General features: G+C 36.1%; 1 protein-coding gene across 16 annotated transcripts in view; it reads left to right on the top strand.

Annotated features, from left to right (window-relative positions):
• TERB1 (telomere repeat binding bouquet formation protein 1) overlaps nt 1-27,604 on the top strand; it is a 50,411-nt gene that overhangs the window by 9,812 nt on the left and 12,995 nt on the right. For 14 of the 16 annotated variants that reach the window (XR_012025675.1, XM_072814270.1, XM_072814285.1 and 11 more), the window contains 13 exons: nt 930-1,040; nt 1,223-1,351; nt 4,649-4,780; nt 5,469-5,529; nt 5,617-5,732; nt 5,824-5,946; nt 12,010-12,162; nt 13,627-13,758; nt 14,823-14,948; nt 16,008-16,165; nt 24,266-24,600; nt 26,155-26,216; nt 26,510-26,617. Coding sequence is in view for 15 of the 16 variants with exons in the window: in XM_072814270.1 (XP_072670371.1) it covers nt 930-1,040; nt 1,223-1,351; nt 4,649-4,780; nt 5,469-5,529; nt 5,617-5,732; nt 5,824-5,946; nt 12,010-12,162; nt 13,627-13,758; nt 14,823-14,948; nt 16,008-16,165; nt 24,266-24,600; nt 26,155-26,216; nt 26,510-26,617 (1,746 nt within the window). In the remaining variant the exon portion in view is untranslated. The remainder of the gene's footprint in view (nt 1-929; nt 1,041-1,222; nt 1,352-4,648; nt 4,781-5,468; nt 5,530-5,616; nt 5,733-5,823; nt 5,947-12,009; nt 12,163-13,626; nt 13,759-14,822; nt 14,949-16,007; nt 16,166-24,265; nt 24,601-26,154; nt 26,217-26,509; nt 26,618-27,604) is intronic. The other 2 variants (XM_072814272.1, XM_072814301.1) reach the window with 2 other exon arrangements.

Genomic DNA, 27,604 nt, shown 5'->3' with positions numbered 1-27,604 from the left:
CTCGATCCTGGGACCCCAGGACCGTGCCCTGGGCCAAAGGCAGGCGCTAAACCACTGAGCCACCCAGGGATCCCCTAACTTACTGTTTTTATAGTTTCTTAAGATGGAAGCTGAGGTCATTGAGACTTTTCTTAAAAAAAAAAAAAAAAAAAGGATTGTATTTATTTGACAGAGATAGAGCACGAGCACAGGTAGTGGCAGACGGAAGGGGAGAAGCAGGCTCCCCACTGAGTAGGGAGCCCAACATGGGGCTCAATCCCAGGACCCTGGGATCATGGCCTGAGCCAAAGGCAGACATTTAACTGACTGAGCCACCCAGGTGTCACAAGACCTTTCTTCTTTTATAATATAAGCATTTAGCATTGCAAATTTCCTCTCAAATACTGTTTTGGTAGCATCCCACAAGTTCCAATATATTACATTTTCATTTTTTTTCAGTTAATTTCTAAATGACAGATGTTTAAACCAATGTAGTTTTATTTAAATAATATTTGAGTTTTGTATTCTTATATTTCATGCAAAGGAAAAACCAAATAATTGTAAGTATTTCAAGTTATTTAAGGAACATCTTTCTTTTATGTATCTTTACTGTTTGATTATAAAAGGAATATATACTTATTTTAAAAACAAACATAAAGATATATATCTAAAAAGTGAACTTTAAATGGTTAATTTTTTAAATATTTCTTTTTTTTAATTTTTATTTATTTATGATAGAGAGAGAGAGAGAGAGAGGCAGAGACATAGGCAGAGGGAGAAGCAGGCTCCATGCACTGGGAGCCCGATGTGGGATTCGATCCCGGGTCTCCAGGATCGCGCCCTGGGCCAAAGGCAGGCGCCAAACCGCTCCGCCACCCAGGGATCCCTAAATGGTTAATTTTTTAAAGGAAACATCTGGTTTTTTAAAAAATGAAATTTTTGTTCTTTAGAAATGAAGACTGACCTGAACTTACTATTGGAGTGCCTGAAGTATCAAATGGACAACCCTTTCTCACAAAAGGAAGCTTTGGTCACTATTCATTCAATTTGTCAACAAAACAGTAAGACATGATAGTGTATTTTTATCTGTGATTCTAGTTCTTTAGTATTTTGATATGTGAAATATTCATGGTTCTTTCTCTTCAACTCAGTTACTCTACATGCTATGTTGCTATGTTCATGTGATTTATTTTCTCCTTAAAAGAATTATAATATGATTTATGTTTTGTCTTGCACCCTATAGGTAATGCAGGTGTTTATTTTCGGGAAATTGGTGGTTTGATGTTTATAAAAAACCTTGCAAAGTCAAGTGAACATAGCATGGTAAAAGAAGCAGCCTTATATACATTAGGAGCTGTTGCAGAACAAAGTGGTAAAACATGAAAACTTTTTTTCATTATCCTTCAAGCATTGTGTTATATTTCAACAAACTACTAAAAAGTAATTTTAGAATTAAATTCCTTTTTTACGTGTCTGGATAGTTTTATCCAGGTATTTTATTTTATTTCATTTATTTACTTATTTATTTATCTATCTATCTAAATTCATGCATGCTAAATATTTTATTTCATGTATTAACTAATGAAGGAACCAGTAAAATATGACAACTGTTTCAAAAGCAATGACAAAAAACAACATAGGCATTTGGGAATACTGAAATAGATTTGTAAGTAGGCACAAACTGGTCAATATCCATAGGGCAACAGTCAGTTGCATTTGACTGACCAAAATGTTTTCCCTTTCTGCAGTCAATAACCTGGGGCACCTGGGTGGTGCAGTTGATTAAGCATCTGACTTTTGATTTTAGCTCAAGTTATGATCCCAGGGTTGTGAGATCAAGCCCTGCGTGGTGCTCCACGTGAGATTCTTTCTCCCTCTCCTTCTGCCCTCCTGCTCATGTGTACGCTTGTGCTCTCTCTCTCAAAATAAATAAATCTCTTTTAAAAAATGAATGACTTGGATTACTATCAGTTTTCTACAAATTACAGAGATGTAAAATAGCCCAAAGACAGTGAAAGACTTAGATAATCTACAAGGGTGTGCTAGATTGGACATTCAGTACTCATTTTTGTTCATTTCAAAATCCTTCACAATTTTTCTTGCCATTAGTTGGAGACTTTTTTTTTTCACTCTCTCACTGTGCTTAGCTTTTTTTTTTTTTGTCATGCAGAAGTCTTTTATTTTTTTACAAAAATAGAATTAGTCATTCTTTCCCCTTTTTGCTTCTGGATTTTGAGTCATAGGAAAGTTTTCCATACTCTAAGGTCCTAGGGGAATCCAGCCACGTGTACTTTTGGTACTAGTATAGTTTTATTTTTACTTTCATATTTTCCTTTTTAATTATCCTGGGTTATGGCATGATGAATGCTCCATTTTAATCTTTTATCTTTTTTATGTGGCAGTCCAGCTATTCTAACACATTAAAAAGATCTTTTTCACATTGATTTAGATGTTATTAATGTTTCATGAATTTGCCTATGTAGTGGGTCTACCTCTGGTTTTTCTATTAAGTTCATTCTCCATATATCTCCATATTTGAAACAAAAGACAAAGATAACTACAACATCTTGTATGTGGATAAATATACTCTAGGTATGGAAATTTATGTAACGTATTCTTATAGTATACCCAAAATGAAGTTGAATCAAAAGTATTGGTTTGTCAAACAACTTTCTATTCTTAAATTTTTCTAATGCAACACTTGAACTCATGACTCTGAGATCAAGACCTGAGCTGAGATCAAGAGTTGGATGCTTAGCCGATTGAGCCACCCAAGTGCCCCTAAAATTTTCATCTGTAAATATTTTTTCATCAGTTGGTAGGAACCAAGCTGTGTGCTAGTCATTGGGATAAATGAGACACTGTTCTTGCCTTTGAGAGAAAGTCTAATAGGTGGTTCTAAATAATTGATAAAATACTAATTATATCTCTGTGTTCAAATCATTTTTTAAAATATTTTATTTATTTTTTTAAGGTTTGTTTTGTTTTGTTTTTAGTAATCTCTGCACCCTGTGTAGGGCTCAAACTCACGACCTCAAATCAAGAGTTGCATGCTCTTCTGACTGAGCCAGTCAGGTGCTCTCAAATGATTTTTTAAAAACTCTGTTTATTGTATTATTATATCACACACACACACACAAAACTCTACTGTAAGGTATCATTTTGGCTTTTTGGAAAGATATTTTAATTTCTAGAAAGTTCTTTTTTTTTTCTTTAAAGATTTTATCTATCTATTCATGAGTGACAGAGAGAGAGAGAGAGAGAGGCAGAGACACAAGCAGAGAGAGAGAAGCAGGCTCCATGCAGGGAATCTTACATGGGACTCGATCCCGGGTCTTCAGGATCAGGCCCTCAGCTGAAGGCGGTGCTAAACCGCTGAGCCAACCAGGCTGCCCAATTTCTAGAAAGTTCTTAAAAATAGCACAAGCATCATTTGTCTATTTTCTTTTTTTTTTTAAGATTTTATTTATTTATTCATGATAGACATAGAGAGAGAGGCAGAGACATAAGCAGAGGGAGAAGCAGGCTCCATGCTGGGAGCCCGACTCAGGACCCGATCCCAGGACTCCAGGATCACACCCTGGGCCAAAGGCAGGCGCCAAACCGCCGAGCCACCCAGAGATCCCATTTGTCTATTTTCTAAAGCAGGTTACTGAATTTTCTAAAATTTTTCTTTTGCTGTGTTTTACTTACTCCTCTTAAATTTTTTTTCCTATTTGATTTTTTTGTTAAGTTTTTATTAGAAATTCTAGGAGATTGTGTACATATTTTAGAGCCTCAGTTAAGTATTTCTGATTAAGGTACTGCTTTTTTGGTCTGTTAATTGAGTAAGCACATATCAATTTGTCAGAAATTTTGTTGCATGACTAATAAATGTCAATGAAATGAGATCTGATTAGGACATCTGGGTACCTTGGTTGGCTAAGCATCTGCCTTTGACTCCGGTAACGAACTCAGGGCCCTGGGATCAAGCCCTGCCTTGAGCTCGCTGCTCAGCAGGAAGTCTGCTTCTCTCTCTCCTTCTGCCTGCCTTTCCCCCTGCTTGTATTCTCTCTGTCTCTGTCAGATAAATAAATAATATCTTTAAAAAAAATTGAGATCTTGGGGGATCCCTGGGTGGCGCAGCGGTTTAGCGCCTGCCTTTGGCCCAGGGCGCGATCCTGGAGACCCGGGATCGAATCCCACATCGGGCTCCCGGTGCATGGAGCCTGCTTCTCCCTCTGCCTGTGTCTCTGCCTCTCTCTCTCTCTCTCTCTCTCTCTGTGACTATCATAAATAAATAAAAATTTTTAAAAAATTGAGATCTTGTTGAGAACTGTTTGGCAACTTTATTTTTTAAATTTTTATATTTATATAAAATTATATTTATATATAATATATAAATATATATTTAAAATTTATACTTACATAAAATAAAGATTTTATTTATTTATTCATGAGAGATGCACAGAGAGAGAGGCATTGATATAGGCAGAGGGAGAAGCAGGCTCCATGCAGGGAGCCCTATGCAGGACTTGATCCTGGGACCCCAGGATCACGCCCCGAGACCAGGCAGATAGATGCCCAACCACTGAGCTACCCAGGTATCTCTCTTTGGCAACTTTATATTTTGTTCAGCATTTTTTAAAACTTGTGCTAATGCATAGAAATTGAAATTTTTATTTTTCAGTTTACTGTCAGCAGACTTTGTGCACTTCAGAATTGTTTGAAGACTTAACTTCGTTCTTAACTAATAATGATTCAAACACAAATTTGAAAAGAATGACTGTATATGTTATTTTGGTTCTAGTTTCAAATAATAGTAAGTACATTCTTTTATGTTGTAGAAACATTTTAAAAATAATACATTGAAATAGCCATTCTCCCTTTTATTCTAGTCTTTATAAATCAGTGTCTTTTTTTTTTTTTTTTTTAAGTAGGCTCCACACCCAGCCTGGAGCCCAACTTAGGGTTTGAACTCAAAACCCTGAGATCAAGAGTCGGACACTTAACCGACTGAGCCACCCAGAAGCCCCTATATCTTACTAACTTCTGAGAACTACTAGCTTTAAAGAAAAGAGAATAGCGTATATTTGTTTAATATTTATTATAAGAAATAGGTAAAGTGATTTGGCTATTTAAATATTAAATAGCATTGTAAAGGAACAGCTTTGAAAGCAAAGAGGGATTTGATGATTAGTTTGGTTGTTTTCCACAGAATTAGCCATTTAGTTGCTGTGTTTACTGTATCAGCCAACAATGGCCTTAAATTCCATGTAGCTCTTGGCTAAAATTTCTTTCATTTTTGTAGGAAATTTGAATGCTGTCATTCTCTGAGCATTGACAATGTATAGTCGTGATTACAAATATTTCTCTATTGTAAATCTGTGTTTGTAATACTTTAAAGTGATTATAAGTTGCTTATTAAAAGTACTACTTAAATGTTTTTCACTTCTGCAAAATTATTTATAACAAAAGCCATATTGGTGCATTACATGTCTTTTTTTAAGGGAGTGGACAAACACTTGTAAGAGAAACTGGTTGTATTACAGTTCTTACACAGTTGTTCAGGTAAGAAAACAAATTTTTTGTCATTATTTATTGCTTAAGATTTAAACACATTTGTATTAATTTGCTGCCTTTTTTTTAACCAAATAGGACAGTTCTTTCAAAATATGAGTTGGATTTGTCGGATAAAAATACATTCCAGAGCTATCAGTTATGGTCTTCAGTGTGTAGTACTTTGTGTGTCTGTGTTAACAATCCTCAAAATGGTAATTATCTCAAATATTTAAATATAAAAAATAAAAATAAATTGATATTTTCCAAATATGTTAAAACACAATTGACTTTGTCTTCTTTCAGATGAAAATCAAATGCTTTGCTGTTCACTTTTTCCGCATGCTAATGACTGGCTAATAAATTGCATCAAACCTGAGGTAATTCGCCCTATTTGTTCATTTATTGGACTGACTCTTGCAAATAACAGTAAGTATTCATTATTCTTTGGTTTTGCTTGAAGAAACATAGTTCAAAGCATAACAAAAACTTATTGAATTAATTATTAAATTAATTGAATTAAAGGAATAATTTAGTATACTAAGTTGGGTCATTTTGGTTGCATTTAGACTATTACAGATAGGAAAATCTTGAAAGTAGATATGGTTAGGAAGACAAGTGGGAAGATGGAGGTAGCAGCATAGTTTTGAATCTCTCCAGATACCTTTACAAAACAGAACAACTAGATAGGAAATCTAAAGCCCACAGAGTTTTAATTTAATTTAATTTTAATTCTCTGATCACATAGAATTAAATTAGAAATGAATAAAAATGAAACATCTAGAAAAGTCCCAAAATCTGAAAATTAACTCAGTGCTAAAAAAAAAAGACCTAAAGGGCAGCTTGGGTGGCTCAGCGGTTCGGCATCTGCCTTCAGCCCAGGGCATGATCCTGGAGACCCAGGATCAGGTCCCATGTCGGGCTCCCTGCATGGAGCCTGCTTCTTCCTCTGCCTGTGTCTCTGCCTCTCCTTCTCTCTCTCGGTGTCTCTCATGAATAAATAAATAAAATCTTTAAGGAAAAAAAAAAGACCTAAAAAAAAAAAACCCCAAAAATCAATGAGTAAAGGAATAAATCATAAAGAAATTAGAAGTGTTTTTAACTGAATGATAATGAAAGCACATTTAAAAATTCGTTTGCTGGGCAACCCTGGTGGCTCAACAGTTTAGCACCGCCTTCAGCCCACGGCATGATCCTGGAGACCCAGGATCGAGTCCCACGTTGGGCTCCCTGCATGGAGCCTGCTTCTCCCTCTGCCTTTGTCTCTGCCTCTCTGTGTGTGTGTGTCTTTTACGAATAAATAAATAAAATCTTTTCAAAAAATTGGTTTGCTAAAAATAAATAATTAATGAATAATTAAATAAAAACTGGATTGCTGCAAAAGCAGTGTTTGGAGGGAAATTTATAGCACCATAGTTTGTAGAAGGAAAGAAGAAAGATCTCAAATCAGTTATATTAGTTTCCATGTAAGAAACTAGAAAATAAGTTAAACTCAGAGTAAAAAAATAGAGATCAGAAACCAGTGCAATAGAAAATAACAGAATAGGGTAAAAAAGTCAATGAAACAAGAAGGTAGGCCTTTAAAAAAATCAATGAGATGGATTCTTTAGGGACACCTGGGTGGCTCAGTCAGTTAGGTGTCTGCCTTCGGCTCAGATCGTGATCCCAGGGTCCTGGGATTGAGGCCCATGTGGGCTCCATGCTCACTGGGGAGTCTGCTTCTCCCTCTCCCTCTGCCCACCCCCTCCCCACTTGTACTCTCTCTCTTTCTCTGCTCTCTCTTAAATAAATAAATATAATCTTAAAAAGAACAAAAAGGAAATAAAAAGAAATGGATCCTCTAGCCAGACTAGCTACAAAATAAAAAGAGAGGCCCCAAATTACTAATATCAGGAATAAGAGGTGACATCACTCTAGATCTTAACAGATATTAAGAGGATAATAAAGGAATAATAGAAACAACTATGCCACTGAATTTGAGAACTTGCATGAATTGGATAGATTCTTTGAAAGACACCAACCACCAAAGATCTCTCAGAAGAAATAGATAATCTGAATATTATTATTTGGATTAAAGAAATTGAATTTGTAGTTTAAAACTTGAAACAGGAATTTCTGGGCCCTGATGGGTTTACTAGTGAATTATGCCAAACATTTAAAGAAAATAAATTCTACATAACTTTCCAGGAAACACTTGGAAACTTGGAACACTTGGATGAAACACTGCCCAGCACATTTTAATATTTTTATTTTATTTTACTTGAATACTCTCTACACCCAATGTGGGGCTCAAACTCACAACTTCAAGATTAAGAGTTGTATGCTCTAATGACTAAGCCAGCCAGGCACCCCTTTGCCAACACATTTAGAAGGTCAGCATTATTCCCTCACTAAAACTTGAAAAAGACCTTACAAGAAAGCAGAGTCAGTATCTTTTATGAACACAGGTACAAACATCTTAACAAAACACTAACAAATCAGGGACACCTGGCTTGCTCAATCAGTAGAGCATGTGGCTCTTGATCTTGGAGTCATTAGTGGATGCAGAGTTTACTTAACAAAATTTCAAAAAAATATATAATTAAAAATTAAAAAATATTAACAAACCAAGTCCAGCAATATACAGAAAGGATAATATATATTAGGACCAAGTGACATTTATCTTACAAATGCAAGATTGGTTGAACATTGGAAAATTTACCTTATTCTCAGGCTATGACAGAAAAGAAAAGCTATACAATAATCGAAAAAGATGCAAGGAAAGCTTTTCACATAGTTCAACATATATTTGTGACAAAAGCTTTTGGTAAACTAGGAATAGATAGAACTTCTCAGTGTGATAAAGGGCCTGTACAAAACATTACAGCTAACATATTTAATGGTAAAAAACTTCATGTGCCCCTCCCCAACTCCAAGATTGTTAAAAAACAAGAATGTCCACTCTCACTGCTTTAACATCTTCCTGAGTGTTGTTCAAGTCAGTGAAAGAAGTCAAGAAGATAAAAGGCATAGAATTTGAAAAGGAAGAAGAAAATACAGTATTTATTAATACATGATGTGATTGAAGAATCTACAATAAAGCTACAGGAATGAATAAGTGATTTTAGCAGGTTTTAGGATACAAGGTCATATACAGAAATCAACTGTATTTCTGTATAGTAGCAACAAGTAATTGGGAACTTAAATTATTGTTTACAATCATATAAAAAACTACATATGAAAAAAAAACTACATATGGATATATTTAATGAAATTTGTGCGATGTCTGTATGCTGAAAACTAGGAAATGTTGCTAATATAATGAAAACCTAAATTAATGGGAGATATATACTCATTGATTCTAAGACTCAGTATTATTAAATGGCATTTCTCAAATTCATCTCTTGATTCAAAACATCCCCCATCAAAATACTAGCAGACATTGCTGTAGAAATTGACAAATTGATTCTAAAATTTACATGGGGGATCCCTGGGTGGCGCAGCGGTTTAGCGCCTGCCTTTGGCCCAGGGCGCGATCCTGGAGACCCGGGATCGAATCCCACGTCGGGCTCCCGGTGCATGGAGCCTGCTTCTCCCTCTGCCTGTGTCTCTGCCTCTCTCTCTCTCTCTCTCTCTCACTGTGTGCCTATCATAAATAAAAAAAAAAAAAAAATTTACATGGAAATGTAAAAGGACCAGGATAGTCAATACTGTTCTGGAAAAGGTCAAAATTAAGGGATTTATATTACTTGATTTTGATACTTCTCATATAGTAATCAAGAAAATGTGGAATTGGTATAGGTGTAGACAGATCAATGGAACAAAATAGCCCAGAAATAGACCCACACATATATAGTTGTTGATTTTCTACAAAGATGCCATAATAATTCCATGTGGGAATTTGTCTTTTCAACAAATGGTGCTGGAAACAGTGAATATCTATACACATAATATGAATCTCAACCTTAATTTTACACTGTTTACAAAAATAAACCTGAAATGATCCATAGACCTAAATGTAAGAACTGAAATTGAAAAACTATGCAAAAACATAGGAGCAAATCTTTATAACTTGGTAGAAGACCAAGATTTCGTAGAACGCAAAAAGTATGAACCACTAAGGAAAAAATGATAAATTGGATTTCACTGAAATTAAAAGTTTTAACTCTTCAAAAGACATGTTAAAATGAAAAGGCAAGCCATAGACTGGGATAAAATATTTGTGAAATGTACATCTGATAAAGAACTTGTACCCAAATTATATAGATAAGAACACTTAAAAATCGGAAAGACAAAAAACAACCTAATGATTAAAAAATGGGCAAGATTTGGACAAATAATTAACCAAAGAAGATATGAATATTAAATTGTAAATAAGCAATGAAAAATTTTTGAAAAGGTGCTCGAAATCATTAGTCATCAGAGAAATCCAAACTAAAACCCCAAGGATACCACTGTACACTCATGCTGACTAAAAGCAGAAAGGTTAATATTATCAAATGTTGATAAGGATTTGGAGCAACTAGAACTTTATCACACATTGTTGGTATATACCTATATTCACATATTTAAAGCAAATAATCATGTTTTATGTGCAAGGAATATACCTCTATAATTCCAAAAATTGGATTTTCTTTCCGTGATGCTTTGACATTTCCTTTTTCTCTAAAAGTCAACTTGGAATAGTAATAATTTTAGGACCTCATTACTCAGGAAACTGGTGTGAAAATATAGATTAGATAAAATTTGAAATATTCAATGTACAAATGTAGACTAGAATGTTCTTATTTCTTATAAGCCTGAATTTTTATTATGTAAGCTATTACTAGAAATTGTGGTAACACAATGCCATTTTTTAAAAAATTTTATTTATTTATGATAGTCACACAGAGAGAGAGAGAGAGAGAGAGGCAGAGACATAGGCAGAGGGAGAAGCAGGCTCCATGCACTGGGAGCCCGACGTGGGATTCGATCCCGGGTCTCCAGGATTGCGCCCTGGGCCAAAGGCAGGCACCAAACCGCTGCGCCACCCAGGGATCCCCACAATGCCATTTTTAAGCATTTAAAAATACTTCTTCTTTCAAAAGTTTTTTTTTTTTTAAGATTTTTTAAATTTACTTATTCATAGAGACCCAGAGAGAGAGAGAGAGAGAGAGAAAGGCAGAGACACAGGCAGAGAGAGAAGCAGGCTCCATGCAGGGAGCCCGACGCGGGACTCAATCCCCGGTCTCCAGGATCACACTCCACGCTGCAGGCAGCACTAAACCGCTGTGCCACCAGGCCTGCCCTCAAGAGTTTTTTAAAGAAAATACCTTGCAGAATATAAGCCTCTTTTGGAGTCTCTATAATATTGAAAATATTTATCCCTCAGTAACATTTCCTAACAGTTCCTTTCACAGATGTAGAAAATTCTGAACTTGATTTTTAATATTTTTAAAGATTTATTTATTTATTTGAGAAAGAGAAAGAGAGAACGAGCAGGAGGGGCAGAAAGGGAGGAGAATCCCAAGCTGATTCTGCAGTGAGCACAGAGCCCAACACAGGGCTCAGTCTCACAGCCCTGAGATCATGACCTGAGCCAAAACCAAGAGTCTTAACCAACTGCACCAACCAGGTGTCCCTGAACTTGATTTTTTTTTTAAAGTTAAGATCTTCATATTTTATTGAACACAGAAAGTAATTTTCTCGTTTAAATCATTTTGGCTCAATTTGTGGTATTCGGGTAGACTGTGGAAGATTTGTGGCAGAATTTTTTTTTTTTTTTTTTGTTGTGGCAGAATTATAATCACACCTATGTATCCATTTGTTATAAGCCCACTGCTAGGATAGGGGCTGTAAAGACTATTGAATGCATAGACCCATGGGATACTTTCCCATCAGAATTATTTTCAACAGGGGAACAAGATGCTTCAGACTTTCAAAAATATGTATTTTTCACTGAATCTGCTTGGAATAGTTGTTATAACTCTAAATAATATGTTATAATTTTATGTTCTAAGAAGTAAAAGAATTAGAGTTAAATAAAGTAGATAAAATACGTGTTCCTTTGGAATAATTACTTTGCCCTTTGTAGATTGAAGCAGTCTGGGAAGTGAGTTATGTTAGAATTCAGCTTGCTAATTGAAATACCAATTCAATACCAATTGAAATACTTGGTATTTCAATGAATGAATGAATGAATCTATTCTTCATATCTCTATTGAGATATCCTCTAGTTTACTAGTGTCATTCTTGCAAAATATACCAGTTCTTGCTAAATGAAACAAAAAAAAATCTAACACATGAGAAAGTGTACTATATATGTAGTTAGTTCTATGTAAAAGTGCATTTTTTACCCGAGTAAATGACCTGTTCGTTTTATGATTATGTATATACACATGTAAAGATTGAATTTTTCATTTTTTAGTTTTGGGACTTTTTAGTATTTGAAAAAGACATGTTAATGTCATATTTAGTGTAAATTAATTGAATGGATCAAACACTTTTATTAATAGTTCTACTTTATTCCTTAAGCATATGTTCAGAAATACTTTATATCTGTGGGTGGACTGGATGTATTGTCTCAAGTTCTTGTGCAACTGGAATCAGATTCACACAAGACTCTTTCCAGTGCTAAGCTTGCAGTGGTGGTGACAAAGACAGTGGATGCGTGTATTGCTGATAATCGTGAGTGAACATGCTTAGTAATTTTTCTGCACTTGAGTTTTGTTTGAATTCAGCATGGTGAGTGTTGAAATAGACTGAACACAAACATGGACTGGACTTTCAGTTTCTCACAAGTGGGAGGGAATCTTAAAAATGTCTTTCCCTAAGGGTCCTTTGACTTCAAGTTAGATTCTGTCATTTCTAAACCTTTGTTTCACTGAAAAAGCAGTATTAAATTAAAGACTTTAGGTGGGAAATGAAGGGACATCATAGAAAGATAAACAATGGAAAACCCAATTTGTAGGTTTTTAAAAATTATATAAAGAATTAAGGTATGCCTCTTATCAGTATGGGATCTAACTTACCCAGCCGTAATTAGCGTGTGGCAGATCCAGACTTGAACCTGTGGCAGCTTCTCACATATAGAGACACTGAGGAATGATATTCTGTAAATCTATGTAATAAGCAATTCTTGATATTCACAAATAACTGAAAAATAAGATGATTTTTTAAAAAATCAGTTATTTAGGGCCTGTTTTGTGCTGGGCTTCTTGTGAGCTCTAGAGTTACAAAAATGATTAAGATACAGTCCCTTGAACAAACATTATATGGTCTTATTTGGGGAATATAAAAAATAGTGAAAGGGAATAAAGGGGGAAGGAGAGAAAATGAGTGGAAAATATCAGTGAGGGTGACAGAACATGAGAGACTCCTAACTCTGGGAAACGAACAAGGGGTGGTGGAAAGGGAGGTTGGCGGGGGTTGGGGTGACTGGGTGACGGGCACTGAGGGGGGCACTTGACAGGATAAGCACTGGGTGTTATGCTGTATGTTGGCAAATTGAACTCCAATAAAAAAATATGCAAAAAGAAAGATATAGTCCCTTGAAGAATTTACAACCTTAGTGTTGGTATGAATATTATTAGATGCTGGGTGAACTCTGTTAAAACCCCCTTAGAAGTATAGCTTAAAACGTCAGCTTCTTGAATTTTGTAACATGGCATCATAGCTTCAGGTGTTCTTCACTGTGTCATTAACATCAGTAGAACCATGGCCAGCTAATAATGTATTTCAGTGATGGACAGGAATTAGTTACATAGAGGGGTCTATAGTCCACTAGATAAGAAGGGTTATGTAAGGTGGGAGTAAGTATATTCACCTTTTAGGAAGGTGTACTATTGACTTCATACTTCACAGCAATGTAGGATAATTAAAAAGAAACCATTCTTCATAAAACAGGCTTTAATAAATTGTCTTTAGTTTGAAAGAGAGATTAATGAGGGCTATATAAGCTATTATCTTATTACAATACATTTATAGTCACATACATATGAGATACAAATATTAGATATTATATTGATATTGTATCGTTCTCCTAGGATAAGATCTGACAAATAGTATATATGTGTGTGTGTATATATATGTATATATAGTTATATATATAGTTATAAGTTTTAAGTTTTTTTTTCTATTTTATACCAATAGCTACTTTTGGAATAATACTATCCAAGTATCAGATTGTTTCAAAACTTCTGACATTACTGCTTCATGAAAGTCTGGATTCAGGAGAAAAATTTAGCATCATACTTACTCTTGGTCATTGCACAGAGGATTGTGGTAAGTATTGAATTTGTTTAGTGTGCTTATTAAAATAGTGGAGTGGAAATCCATTTTTGTTTTTTTTTTCTTATTTTCATATGAAAGACTTGGAAGTACTGCCTTTCTTTAAGTCATTCAGGCCCCACACTAGTCATATTGCTCCTCATCTTCCTTCATCCGTGCCCCTCCTTATCCCTTTCTGCCCAATGCCGGTTTAGGCACTTAGCCCCTCAACATCTTTCACCAATGTAATTGGAATCAATTCCTCCTTGTATTCTACCTTTTCTACCTCCTTTTTTTTTTTTTTTTTTTAAAGAGTGGGAGGGAAGGGAGGAGGGGAGTGAGAGTGAGAGAAAGAATCTTAGGCAGGCTCCACACCTAGCACAGAGCCTGACATGGGGCTCAATCCCACAACCCTGAGATCATGACCTAAGCTGAAATCAAGAGTTGGGTGCTTATCCAACTAAGTCACCCAGGTGCTCTGGATTTATTCTACCTTGTAAATTTTTTATTTTTATTTTTTATTGAGGTTTAATCTGACAGTATACCTTTTTTACCCATTTTTCCCCAACTATAACTTTTTTTAAAACCACATGAGGGCTGTTTTTGTTTGTTTGTTTGTTTGTTTGTTTTACGAGGTATGACTCTATCCTGTGGCTGTATTTCAGAGATCATCACTTATGAGGCAGCTATTTTATATCAGAAGATAATTTCCTAAATGGAAAATACTTTTGAAACTATTTGTTTTACTCTTTCTTAAGATTTAAACTATGTTCATAATTATCACAAAGAAGAGGGTCACCAGGGTGGCTCAATGGTTGAGCATCTGCCTTCTGCTCAGGTTGTGATCCCGAGGTCCTGGGATTGTGTCCTGCAACAGGCTCCCCACAGGGAGCCTGCTTCTCCCTCTGCCTCTCTATGTCTCTTGTGAATAAATAAATAAAATCTTTTTATTTTTTTTTATTTTTATTTTTTTTAAATAAAATCTTTTTAAAAAAATCACAAGGAACAATTATGACCTTATGTAGATAGTATATGAAAAAATAACTGTATTCCGCTTTCAATTTTGATATGTGTTCCAGAGGAAAATCAGTATGATCTTTTTAAATACAATGGTCTTCCACTCATGATACAAGCCTTAACTGAATCACAGAATGAGGAACTAAACAAAGCTGCCACTTTTGTGCTTCACAATTGCAAAAAAATTGGTAAGTTTATTGTTACTTAAAAAAAATACTGAAGTTTATCTTCTTTGATGAACCAAACCCCTTAGGCTCCCAGTCTCTTCTTATGTTTGAAAAGCAGAATATGACAACTAGAGTATTTCAGCATATAAAAAACCTATGTGGAAGAGAGCAACAGTATAGATAATTCACTTATTTTATGCAAAGTGGACAATTTAGTTGTAGGACTTAAATTTGAGGCCTACAGGTAACTTACAGTTAAATTATGAATTACATTTGTTTACTTATTTAAAACATATTTGAGTGCCTATTATTTACCAGGCACTGTGTTAGGTTTTAGGGATATAGTGATTAAGAAACAGTCTGCACTCATAGAGCTAATTTTAACTAGATAAATAGTCACTGAAAAATCTAAAAAAAAAAAAAGAATGAATTATTAAATATTAACCTAAGGGTTAGGAATGAATGGAGCATAGATCTTAGAATATAACAAAATACTGTGACCTCAACTTGCAGCAGAAAAGGCTTCAGAGGAAGTGACTCTTGAGCTGAGATCTGAATGTATAGTGTTAACTAGGTCAACCATAAGCAACAGTGAGGCACAAAGACCCTGTGATAGGAGGGAGCATGCATTGAAGGAATCATGGCCTTTGAATTGGTCTTTATGAAAGAAAAATTGCTGCTGCTGCAATATGTAAAAAGAAAACTTAAAGATTATAGGGAAGAACTGCTTTATGAAAACTGCTAAAAAAAAAACAAAACACTACCTTAAAACCAGTTTCCACATACCTGAGGATGTTTATGTGCCTGGCATAACATATTTTCATAATGTTCTTTCTCTTCTAACTCTGAAGAGTAAAGTTCTAATTTATGACTGGGGCTTGGGCTTCTGCCAAACACTTGCTTTCCATTTATTTTTAGTACTACCTAAACAATTAAGATAGTCTGGATGGGCAAAATTTAGAGGAGGGGGTATGGGGTATAATGTTGTCCTTATTAAAAGTATTAAAATTATATTTAAAGTGTCAAAAAAAAACCATTCTACTAATGGATAAATTCACTATTTTTCCCCATATTACAAAGCTGAGAAACTATCTCTAAGTCTAGGAGAATATCCTTTTGGTGAAAATGAAGAACAATTAAAATACATAAATACTAAAGAGAAGAATTTTGAAGAGTACTGGAAAAAAGCAAAGGAACTTCTACACAGACTAGAACACCTTGAAAGAGAAAGAAATGAGGTTGGCTTTTTGTTTCAAAGAATATAGAGCTCTTTTCTTTTTTTTTTAATTATTTTTATTTATTTATGATAGTCACAGAGAGAGAGAGAGAGAGAGAGAGAGAGAGAGGCAGAGACACAGGCAGAGGGAGAAGCAGGCTCCATGCACCGGGAGCCCGACGTGGGATTCGATCCCGGGTCTCCAGGATCGTGCCCTGGGCCAAAGGCAGGTGCTAAACCGCTGCGCCACCCATGAATCCCTAGAACTCTTTTCAAGTATTTTCTACAGTAGAGGTTGGAGGGTAAAAGATTTTTCTTGCTAAGTTATTTTTTTTACTTCAATATGTTTTTAAAAAGCTTTGTTCTAGGGATGCCTGGGTGGCTCAGCCAGTTAAGTGTCTGCTTTCAGCTTGGGTCATGATCCCAGGACCCTGGGATCAAGTATTACATTGAGCTCCTTGCTCAGCAGGGAGCCTACTTCTACCTATACCTGCCATTCCCCCTGCTAGTGCTCTTTCTCTCTCTCTGACAAATAAATAAAATCTTTTTAAAAAATAAAAATGAAAAGAAATAAAAAGATTTGTTCTAGTGAGAGAGAGAGTGAGTGTGTGTGGGTGGGGAGAGGGAGAGGCAGAGAGAGAATCTCAAGCAGACCCCCCACTGAGCACTTAGCCCATCACAAGGCTTGATCCCACAACCCAGGAGATCATGACCAGAGCCAAAATCAAGAATCCACCACTTGGGACGCCTGGGTAGCTCAGTGGTTGAGCATCTGCCTTCAGCTCAGGGCATGGTCCTGGAGTCTGGGGATCAAGTCCTGCATCGGGCTCCCTGTGTGGAGCCTGCTTATCCCTCCATCTATGTCTCTGCCTCTCTCTCTCTCTCTCTCTCTCTCTCTCTCTCTCTCTCTCTCTGTGTCTCATGAATAAATAAATAAAACCTTTAAAAAAAAAAAAGAGTCCAACACTTAACTGACTGGCCATTCAGGAGACCCAGATCTTAATGGTTTCAAATTTAAAATTCATTATTGGTACTTGAGAATCCATCTTTGAGAATAGGAAGAAAAAGATTTTTAAAAAGTGGAGATTAATACTGAAAAAATAAGACATGGAAGATAGAGATCCAAAGTTTGTATAAGAGAAAAAGGATGGAGAAGTAATAATCTCTTTCTTTACATATGTGACTGTATATGTGTACGTTTCAGTATTTTTTCTGTGTATGTATGCTTTGTGTCTTTGTATGCACATCCATTTTCATTTATTTTTTAAGTAGGCTCCAAGCTCAATATGGAGTCCAACATGGGGCTTGAAGTCACAACCCTGAGATCAAGATCTGAGCTGAGGTCAAGAGTCAGACACTCAACTGACTGAGCCACCTAGGCACCCTGTGCATGCATTTTTAAAAATAAAAGCATAGTGCTCAACTTAGTATAATAGTATGTAATTTCATTCTTTTAAATGACTAACATTCATTATTATAGATTATTATAAATTTATTTAACTAGTCTTTTGTTGAGGGATATTCAGATTATATTCAATCTGTGCCCAGTGTAGACAACTCTCGAGTAAACATCCTGCCATATATATAATTTTTGTAACAGCTTTACTGAGATGTAAATCACATTTGATTCGATTGACCTGTTCAAAGTATACATTTCATTGGTTTTTAGTATACTCACAGAATTGTGCAACCATTACCACAATTAATCTTAGAATACTTTTATCATCCTAAAATAAAACCTCATACCTTTTAGCAGTCACCCTTCATATTTCCTCCAGCTGTTCTCCCTACCTCCTCAGCTTAGGCAACCACTAAACTATTTTCTGTCCCTATATATTTGCCTATTCTAGACTTTTTATATGGATTTTTTCTTTTTTTCTTAATCTGTTTTATATAAATTTGAATTATATAACATGTGACCTTTTATGACTGGCTTCTTTCATTTAGCATAATGTTTGCAAGGTTTATGCATGTTTATATCAGTATTTCATTCCTTTTTTAAAAAGCTTTATTGAAAAAAAATTTAAAAAAAGCTTTATTGAGATGTAATTCACATGCCACACAATTTGCCCATTTAAAGTATGTAATTCAGTAGTTTAGTATTTACAGATACGTGCAACTATGGTCAAATTTAGAATATTGTCATCACTTCAGAAAGAAACTCTGTACCCTTTAACTACTTGCCTGCATCCCCCATGCACAATCTTCTTTCTATCTCTATAGATTGGCCTATTCTGGATATTTCATATGAATGAAATTATGTAATATATGATCTTTTGTGACTGGCCTCTTTCATGTAGCATGTTTTCAACATTCATCCACATTTTAGTGTGTTTCAGTACTTCATTCCCTTTTATAGCCAAATAGTTTTCCATTGTGTGAGTATATCACATTTTGTTTATCCATTCATTGATGGACATACTCTCATAATCTATGTCTTTACCATGGGTTTCTTGTAGACGGCATATAGTTTGGCCTTTTTAAAATCCTGTATGACAATTTCTAGTTTTTAATTGATGTGATCACTTCATTTATGTTTAATGTAAATATTAGTATGTTTGGGTTTAAGTCTACCATATTGCTACTTTTTTCCTATTTATACCATTTGTTCACTGTTCTTTTCTACTCTCCTTTCTTCATTTATATCATTTTAAGATATTCTAGCTCACTTTAGATTATTAGCTAAACATTCCTGGTTTTTTAAGTGATTGCTTTAGGGTTTATACTATACATCTTTAACTGATCATGGTCTATATTCAACTAATACTATTCCATTAATGTATATTGTAAGATGTTTGCAATAGCATGCTCACATATCCGTTTGTTCTTTGTGTTGTTGCCATATATGATTTTACAGCTACATTGCTATAAACTGCCCAGTAATGTTACTCTTTTGCTTTAAATTTTTTTCTGAAAATTTAAGATACTATTTACATACAATGATAATGACATTTTAATTGTACAGTTTATGATAATTTTTTACCATTGCATAACTACCACGACAATTAAAATAATAGAACAGTTCACTCACCTTAAAATGTTTCTTTGTATCCTTTTGTAGACAGTCCCATTCCCCATCTTCAGGCCCAGGCAGCCATTGATGTGTTTTTCTTTTTTTTTTTTTAATACTTTATTTATTTATTCATGAGAGAGAGAGAGAGAGAAGCAGAGACACAGGCAGAGAGAGAAGCAGGCTCCATGCAGGGAGCCCGATGTGGGACTCGATCCTGGGTCTCCAGGATCACGCCCTGAGCCAAAGGCAGGCACCAAACCACTGAGCCACTCAGGGATCCCCATTGATGTGTTTTTCATTGCTGGTTTTCTTTTTATATAATTTCACATAAATTGAATTATATGTTAAATAATCTTTTGTGTTTGACCTATTTTTTTTGTTTGACCTATTTTACTTAATGTGTAATGTATTTGAGATAAACCAATTTTGTTAATATTTGTTCCTTTTTACTGCTGACTGAATATTCCATAATATGGATGTACTACAACTTGTTTATTCACCGGTTGATGATATTTGGATTGCTTCTAGATCCTGGCACCATGAATAATGTTACTGTGAACAATGGCTGACAATTCTTTGTGGGAAGTTTGCATTTTTATTTCTCTTGGATAGATACCTAGGAGTGGAATCACTGGACAATTATACCTTAAAGAAATTATGAACCTCTGTTATAATGCATCTACTTCCACTTGCCAGAACACCAAAAGGAGAAAAAGTCCCTTATTTCTCTCCAATCTTGTATTATACTTCTAGCACTTGCTAATAAGAGAGACTAACATCAATGCTAGCCATAGAATAGCAGTCATAGAGTCTAGTTTCAGTTTTACAATTGGGTGAAGAAGGTTGGGTTTGGAGCTGAGGAGCAATAAATTAATAACATCCCTTAGGGCAAGTATAGAACTATTACCCTGGGATATTCCTTTATCATCATTTCATAGATTTCTCTTTTTATCCTCCCTAGTTTGATTTCTTGTTTCCTGGATCCCATATTATCCTCTTTTTTTGTTCTACATTTTAGGAAGTGTTCTCATCTTTATTTTTTAAACCAATATGTTTTTCACTTCTGCTATCATATTTGTAAGTTACCAAAGCCTCTTTTTTTTTTTACTCCATTTAAATGATCTTATTCTTATTTCATGGACTTAAGAGATGATTGGCAGTCTTCTCATAAATATATCAATGATAATTTTCCTTTTTTTAATTTTTATTTATTTATTTAGAAAGAAAGCATATGGGATCCCTGGGTGGCGCAGCAGTTTGGCGCCTGCCTTTGGCCCAGGGCACGATCCTGGAGACCCGGGATCGAATCCCATGTCGGGCTCTCAGTGCATGGAGCCTGCTTCTCCCTCTGCCTATGTCTCTGCCTCTCTCTCTCTGTGACTATCATAAATAAATAAAAATTTAAAAAAATGTTAAAAAAAAGAAAGAAAGCATATGAGTGGAGGGAGAGGGAGAGAGAGGTAGAAAAGCAAACTCCCCACTGAGCCCAGGCCTGAAATGAGGCTTGATCTCCGGATCCTGAGATCGTGACCTGAACCCAAACCAATAGTTGGCCATTTACCCAACTGAGCCACCCAGGCATCCCTCATGAAAATTTTCATTAAAATTTTTTTCCTCTAGGGCGCCTGAGTGGCTCTGTTAGTTGAGTGTCTGACTCTTGGTTTCGCCTCAGGTCCTGATCTCAGGGTCCTGGGATCAAGCCTCACATCAGACTCCACTCTCAGCAAAGAGTCGGCTTGTCTCCCTCTGCCCCTCCCCCTGCTCATATGTTTACTCGCTCACTCGCTCGCTCTTTCTTTCTTTCTCCTTCCCCCTCTCCCTCCCTCAAATAAATAAATCTTTTAAACAAAGTTTTTTTCTTCTGGTCTGAAGTTTTTGAATCTTTTTCCTCTGAACTTGCTTGCCTTTTTGCTTGCTAGCTTGCTGTCTCTCCTTCCTTCCTTCCTTCCTTCCTTCCTTCCTTCCTTCCTTCCTTCCTTCCTTCCTTCCTTCCTTAGTCTCTAGCTTTCTCCATATTTCTGTTGACCTTTGGTTGCTATTCATATTTAGGAGTCAGGTAGTAAAAAAGTCTTTCTGAAAATTTGTTGATTATGGATTCTCATAGGATTAATTAGATGGGTCATTTTTGGAGAGAACTTCCAAAATCTGCTCTCCTGCCTAGAGATTGTCAGCCAGTTTTCTGGACTCAAAATGGGAGAAGAGAGCTTGTGGGTCTTAGTATTCAATATGTGAATATTTGCTTAGATTTGTTTTTTGAATAGTATTCTGCCTTTAGTTTTGTTTGGTGTCCTCCAATGTAGAGACTCTGTTTTATCCCTTCCAGAGATTCAACTTTCAACCTTGGGGAAAGATTCAGTTTCAACCTTCTGGTGTCAGTCAACACTGTGTATACACACAGACACACACATACTTAAATATATATATACACTTATGTATACAAGGGTCGAGATCTAGTAAAACAACTATGTGTTGTTGTTTTTTTAAAAAGATTTTATTTACTTATTCATGAGAGACACACAGAGAGAAGCAGAGACACAGGCAGAGGGAGAAGCAGGGTCCATGCAGGGAGCCTGACGATGTGGGAGACTCGATCCCGGGTCTCCAGGATCACACCCTGGGCTGAAGGTGGTGCTAAACTGCAGAGCCACTGGGACTGCCCTGTTGGTTTTTGTTTTGTTTTAATTTTATTTATTCATGACAGACACACAGAGAGGCAGAGACAAGCAGAGGGAGAAGCAGGCTCCATGCAGGGAGCCCGACGTGGGACTCGATCCAGGGTCTTAAGGATCACACCCCAGGCTGAAGGTGGCGCTAAACCGCTGGGCCACCCGGGCTGCCCTGTTGTTGTTGTTGTTGTTGTTGTGTTTTGTTTTGTTTTGTTTTGTTTTGTTTTTTAAGAGGGCTCCACATCCAGCCTGGAGCCCAATGCCAGGTCTGAACTCACAACTCTGAGATTAAGACCTGAGCTGAGATCAAGATCACTTGACTGAGCCACCCAGGCCCCCCTGTAATCCACCTATTTCTCAAACACTTTCATCCAGTCTTTCTATTTTTAGCACCATCTTCATCTCATCTTTAGACGTTCCAATACCTCCAATTCCTAAGCCTTTTTGAAACTTTGGCGGCACATCCTAGGTAGTTTCTTAACTTTTTCCATTGTCAGCTTTGGATTCAGCTTTATTTCCAAACTTGTGTTGCCTTTATTTCTTTCATTTCCCCTGTTCCTGTAGGTTTATGACTTTTTAAAATTTGTTGTTCAAGAGTGCCTGAGTGGCTCAGTCAGTTAAGCATCTGCCTTCAGCTCGGGTCATGACTAGGGTCCTGGGATTGAGCCCCACATTGGGCTCCCTGTTCAATGGGGAGGCTGCTTCTCCCTCTTCCTCTCCCTACTGTTCCCCTTGCTTGTGATCTGTCAAATGAATAAATTTTAAAAATATATATTTTTTAAATCCTGTTGTTCAGTTGGGTTTTTTGGAAGGCCAAACATAAATGGTGGTGTTAAATTCATCATCTTTACCAGAAGCCCTCTTTGTTTATCTCTTTATTTTAATATATTATCTTTTTAGAGAGAAAGTAGGGGGCAGAAGATGATGGAGAGAGAGAATCTCAAGCACACTCCCTCAGTCTCAGGACCCTGAGATCATGACCAGAGCTGAAATTAAGAATCAGACTCCCAACCGACTGAGCCACCTAAGCACTTCAGAAATAAAATTTTTTTAAGCAGGCACCATGCCCAATGTGGGGCTTGAATTCACAATCCTAAGATCAAAAGTTGCATGCTCTAGCAACTGAACCAGCCAAGCGACCCCTCCTTTATTTATTTACAGTTGCAGAATTGTCTGTTGGTGGATATGGTAGCTCTTTTTCTTAGCTGTTTATATTTCCTTTCCTGTTAACTGTTCATCTCCTTTTCCTACTTTTCTACATTGTTGTTAATCTTTTTCATATTTCATTGTCGTAGCTTTTTATAAGTGCTAATAAAAAATCATACCCCAATATATGACTTAATATATATTATTTTTAGATGTTTTGATTATCATTTGATTTTGCTTCTGACTCTTTATTCTTCTGAGTTCCTCCTCCACCTACTCACATTGTTCTTGGTCTGTACAGAACATTGAAAAACATTTTTCCGGGATCCCTGGGTGGCGCAGGGGTTTGGCGCCTGCCTTTGGCCCAGGGCGCGATCCTGGAGACCCGGGATCGAATCCCACGTCGGGCTCCCAGTGCATGGAGCCTGCTTCTCCCTCTGCCTGTGTCTCTGCCTCTCTCTCTTTCTCTCTCTGTGACTATCATAAATAAATAAATATTTAAAAAAAAAAAAACATTTTTCCTATGATCAAATATATATTTTTTCTTTTATGATTTATTGATTTTGTGTGATATTTGGAAAGGTCTTCTCCTTAAGAATGTTAAAATCGGGATCCCTGGGTGGCGCAGCGGTTTAGCGCCTGCCTTTGGCCCAGGGCGCGATCCTGGAGACCCGGGATCGAATCCCACGTCAGGCTTCCGGTGCATGGAGCCTGCTTCTCCCTCTGCCTGTGTCTCTGCCTCTCTCTCTCTCTCTCTGTGACTATCATAAATAAATAAAAATTTAAAAAAAAAAAAAAAAGAATGTTAAAATCGATTTTCTTTTAAAACATAAAGTTTTGGGATGCCTGGGTGGCTCAGTGGTTGAGCGTCTGCCTTCAGCTCAGGGCGTGATCCCAGTCCAGGAACCGAGTCCCTCAACAGGCTCCCTGCGTGGATCCTGCTTCTCCCTCTGCCCGTCTCTGCCTCTCTCTGTGTGTCTCTCATGAATAAATAAAATCTTAAAAAAGAAGTTTCATTTTCTGTATGACAATATTTAGCTCATTTTGACTATTTTTGTGTACATTCTGAGATTGGGATCCAATTTATTTTTTCCCCAGATGGCTACCCAGTTGTCCCCAGATTATTTATTGAATATATTCCCTTTTCTTCCAATGCATTTTATCATGTATATTGATTGTATATCATGTTCTATTGACTGTCATGAAATTTTCCTACATTATTTAAAGGGAGTGTAAATTGGATTATAAAGCAAACAGATTATCTTGAGATTATTTACTTGTCATTTTTACATTATAGGAAGAAATACAAAGAGAAAAAGATAAGGATAATGTTTCATCAGTGAACATAGATATTCAAAACACATTGAAACACCTCCATGCAGATAGTCTTGGCAGAGGTCCTACAGCAGAAGATAAAGATAAAAACCAGTCTAGAAAGCTTCAGAGTTATAAGTCCCATGGATGTGCAAATGATCACCAAATGAAGACCCTGTTAAAGAGTGCAAATCCAGTTGATGCTTGTTATAGGGAGAGTGTGCAAAATAAGACTTTATGTAAAGCCAATTCAAGCTATAATCAAAATTTACATGGACAAACAACTTTTGAAGAAAAGAATTCTGTTTCTCAATCGAGGTATAGTTTAATAATAATTTTTTCTAACTTTTATGTATTTAGATATTTTTTGTGCAGTACTTTGTGTCACACTGTTAGGCCCTGGATATAGAAATGATAAAACATGGTCTTGAGCCTAAATGGAAATATTGGGAAAGGAGTTTGGTTGGGGATGTATGAGCCTGTTCATCTAGAGCCTTGCATGTCATACTCAGGATTTGTGGTTTTCCCTCATGGGGCATGAAAGTCATTTGAGGATTTTAAATTGAGTAACATCAAATTTGAATTTTAGAAAGGATATTCAGAAAACTTAACCTGAAACCCTATACAGTGTGTAACAATGTATACATTGATAATCCATCAGCAATATAGCAAAAACCAGTTTGTAAATTTAATTTGATAAAAGGGAGTAGTGTGTGATGAAAATCTTCCTTAGATTTGCCTTCTTACTTATTCCTTGCATGTCACCTCCAGTTCATATCCTTTCTGCCTTAGGTTGTTCGTGGGGCTGAACCTGGGATTGTAGCTTTTCTTAAACCCTTGTGTTCTTTCCTCGGTTCCTGGAGGCAAACTGAAGAGTATGCCGCTATATTCTGGAAAGGCTACAGAATGAACAGAATATTGGGGAGATGGATTACATTATCATCACCCCCTTTTTCCTTTTCAAAACAATTCTTGTTGTCAATTTTAGCTTGATTTCTCAGGAATGTGGAATCAGAGAGCATCAAGATATGTTCTCCAGGGCAGCCTGGGTGGCTCAGCAGTTTGGCGCCGCCTTCGGCCCAGAGCATGATCCTGGAGACCTGGGATCGAGTCCCGCATCGGGCTCCCTGCATGGAGCCTGCTTTTCTCTCTGCCTGTGTCCCTCTCTCCCCTCTCTGTGTTTCTCATGAATAAATGAATAAAATCTTTAAAACAAAACAAGATGTGTTCTCCAGCCAGCCTTCATGCTCTCTGGTCCTCTGATTTTGTTCTTTTCTCTCCCCCTTTTTGCCCTTATTCTTTCCTATTTTTCTTTCTTTTCTTTAAGTTTATTTCAGTAATACCTATACCCAATGCAGGTCTCAAACCCATGATCATGAGATCAAGAGTCTTATGCTCTTCTGACTAAGCCAACCAGGTGCCCCATATTTTCTTCTTTTTTAAAAAAGATGTTTTATTTATTCATGATGGAAACAGAGAGAGAGAGAGGCAGAGACACAGGCAGAAGGAGAAGCAGGCTCCATGCAGGGAGCCCGACGTGGGACTTGATCCCTGGACTGCAGGATCATGACCTGGGCCGGAGGCGGCGCTAAACCGCTGAGCCACCCGGGCTGCCCCCATATTTTCTTCTTTTATAATTTTTTCCCATGTTTCTGCTGGTATCAGTATTATTGTCCTTTAGAGTCTTGTATAACTCCACTTCTGGAAACCCGGCTATAACCATTACAAATGCTATTTTGGAAGACTTTAGTAGACCCTGGTTTCATCTCCTGGCTGCCAAATGCCCAGAATTACACCACTGCCTATAGGACCATTTGTCCATACATCAAACAGTATGTTTACTCTAATTATCTGGTGTCTCATTTCTTTTAGTGACCATGTTTTTAAACATCCAATTCCCATCAAAAATGGAAAGCCACGGTTGCCAGTAACAGGTATGATTAAAAATATTTCTTCTTTGATTTTTTTAAGAAAACATATTTAGGTGACTAAGATAGCTGAAAATGTATATTGGTATATTTGCATTATAACGTAAAAGCCATACCTTTGACTCTCTTTCTGGTGTAAGAGCTTCAATCATCTTTTATTGATAACCAGAATCTTTGTTTATCTACTAGGATGATTAGATATGTAGTACTGTGCTAAAGTTTATGAAAATATTGAAAACTAATATATTACATCAATGTCCAGTCCTTTTCATTAATCAAAAGAATCTTACATGTTGCAGTTTTTTTTCCAGATCCATTTACATTATGTTCAGATATAATAGATGAAGAAGCCATCAGTTTTCTGGCAACAGACAATCATCCCAAAATGTTAAAGTATAGATGCTCAGGTAAATATTCTTCAATTACAGTTGTTTTGTAATTAAAACTTTGTATGATATTAATTAACTAGGATTTGTAATAATTCTATCTGTGTGATTTAAACTTTATTTCCTTTGAAGAAATTTAACAGTTTGGGGTATAATAAAACATTCAGATCAATACTTCCTGTCTGCACTAGCCTGTGTTCCCAGTATTTATTTGTAAGAATCACCACAGCTAATACTTTTTGTTACTTTATTCTATTTTTATCACAATTAATACCATCTACAAATTTAACTTTATTGAGTAAGGTAAACATTTTTTATATTTTCAGAGTGCCAATAGGCATGTATTCTGAATAATGCTTTAAACACAAGACATTAAGTATTCTTTAAAAATACATTAAATATTAAACAATATCTATTTTTTATGTCTATTGTTAATATGTAAATGTTTCTAGTGTTCCATGCCCCATTATTTTATTTTTTCTGCAAGATCCCTATAATAAATGTTCCACAATGCTTAACCTGACCTCCCTTCCCCTCCATACCCTAATATTTCCTCTTTTAGGGTCTCACTCTGCTCTATGGACAAAATTGAGGCTATTCTATGTTAGGCTCAAAATAACATTCTTTAGTCTTGGATGTAAAGTTTGTCTCTAGTGCTCTAAAGCTTAGCTATATCTAACTATAATCTGAATCCCATCTCTTTTTCCTCCCTGTTTTAGTACTTATGAAGTCTTTCTTTTCATTACCTTTCTATTCTTTAGCTCCTTTTGTCCCGCCATAAACTATGTTTATTTCTCTTCATCTAAAAAAGAAAAATTTTATGGCGCCTGGCTAGCTCATTTAGAGGAGCATGCAACTCTTAATCTCAGGGTTATGGGTTTGAGCTTCATGTTGGGTATAGAGATACTTAAGTAAATAAAAATTTTAGAAAAGAGAGAGAGAGAAGGAAAAATCTAAATACTTGATGTGACTTGCTGTCTCTTCAAGTATTCAGCCACTCTTTCTTTC

Source organism: Canis lupus, chromosome 3 (genome assembly GCF_048164855.1).
Source record: "Canis lupus baileyi chromosome 3, mCanLup2.hap1, whole genome shotgun sequence".
Taxonomy (NCBI): Eukaryota; Metazoa; Chordata; class Mammalia; order Carnivora; family Canidae; genus Canis; species Canis lupus.
This window is presented reverse-complemented; position numbering and strand designations above follow the sequence as displayed.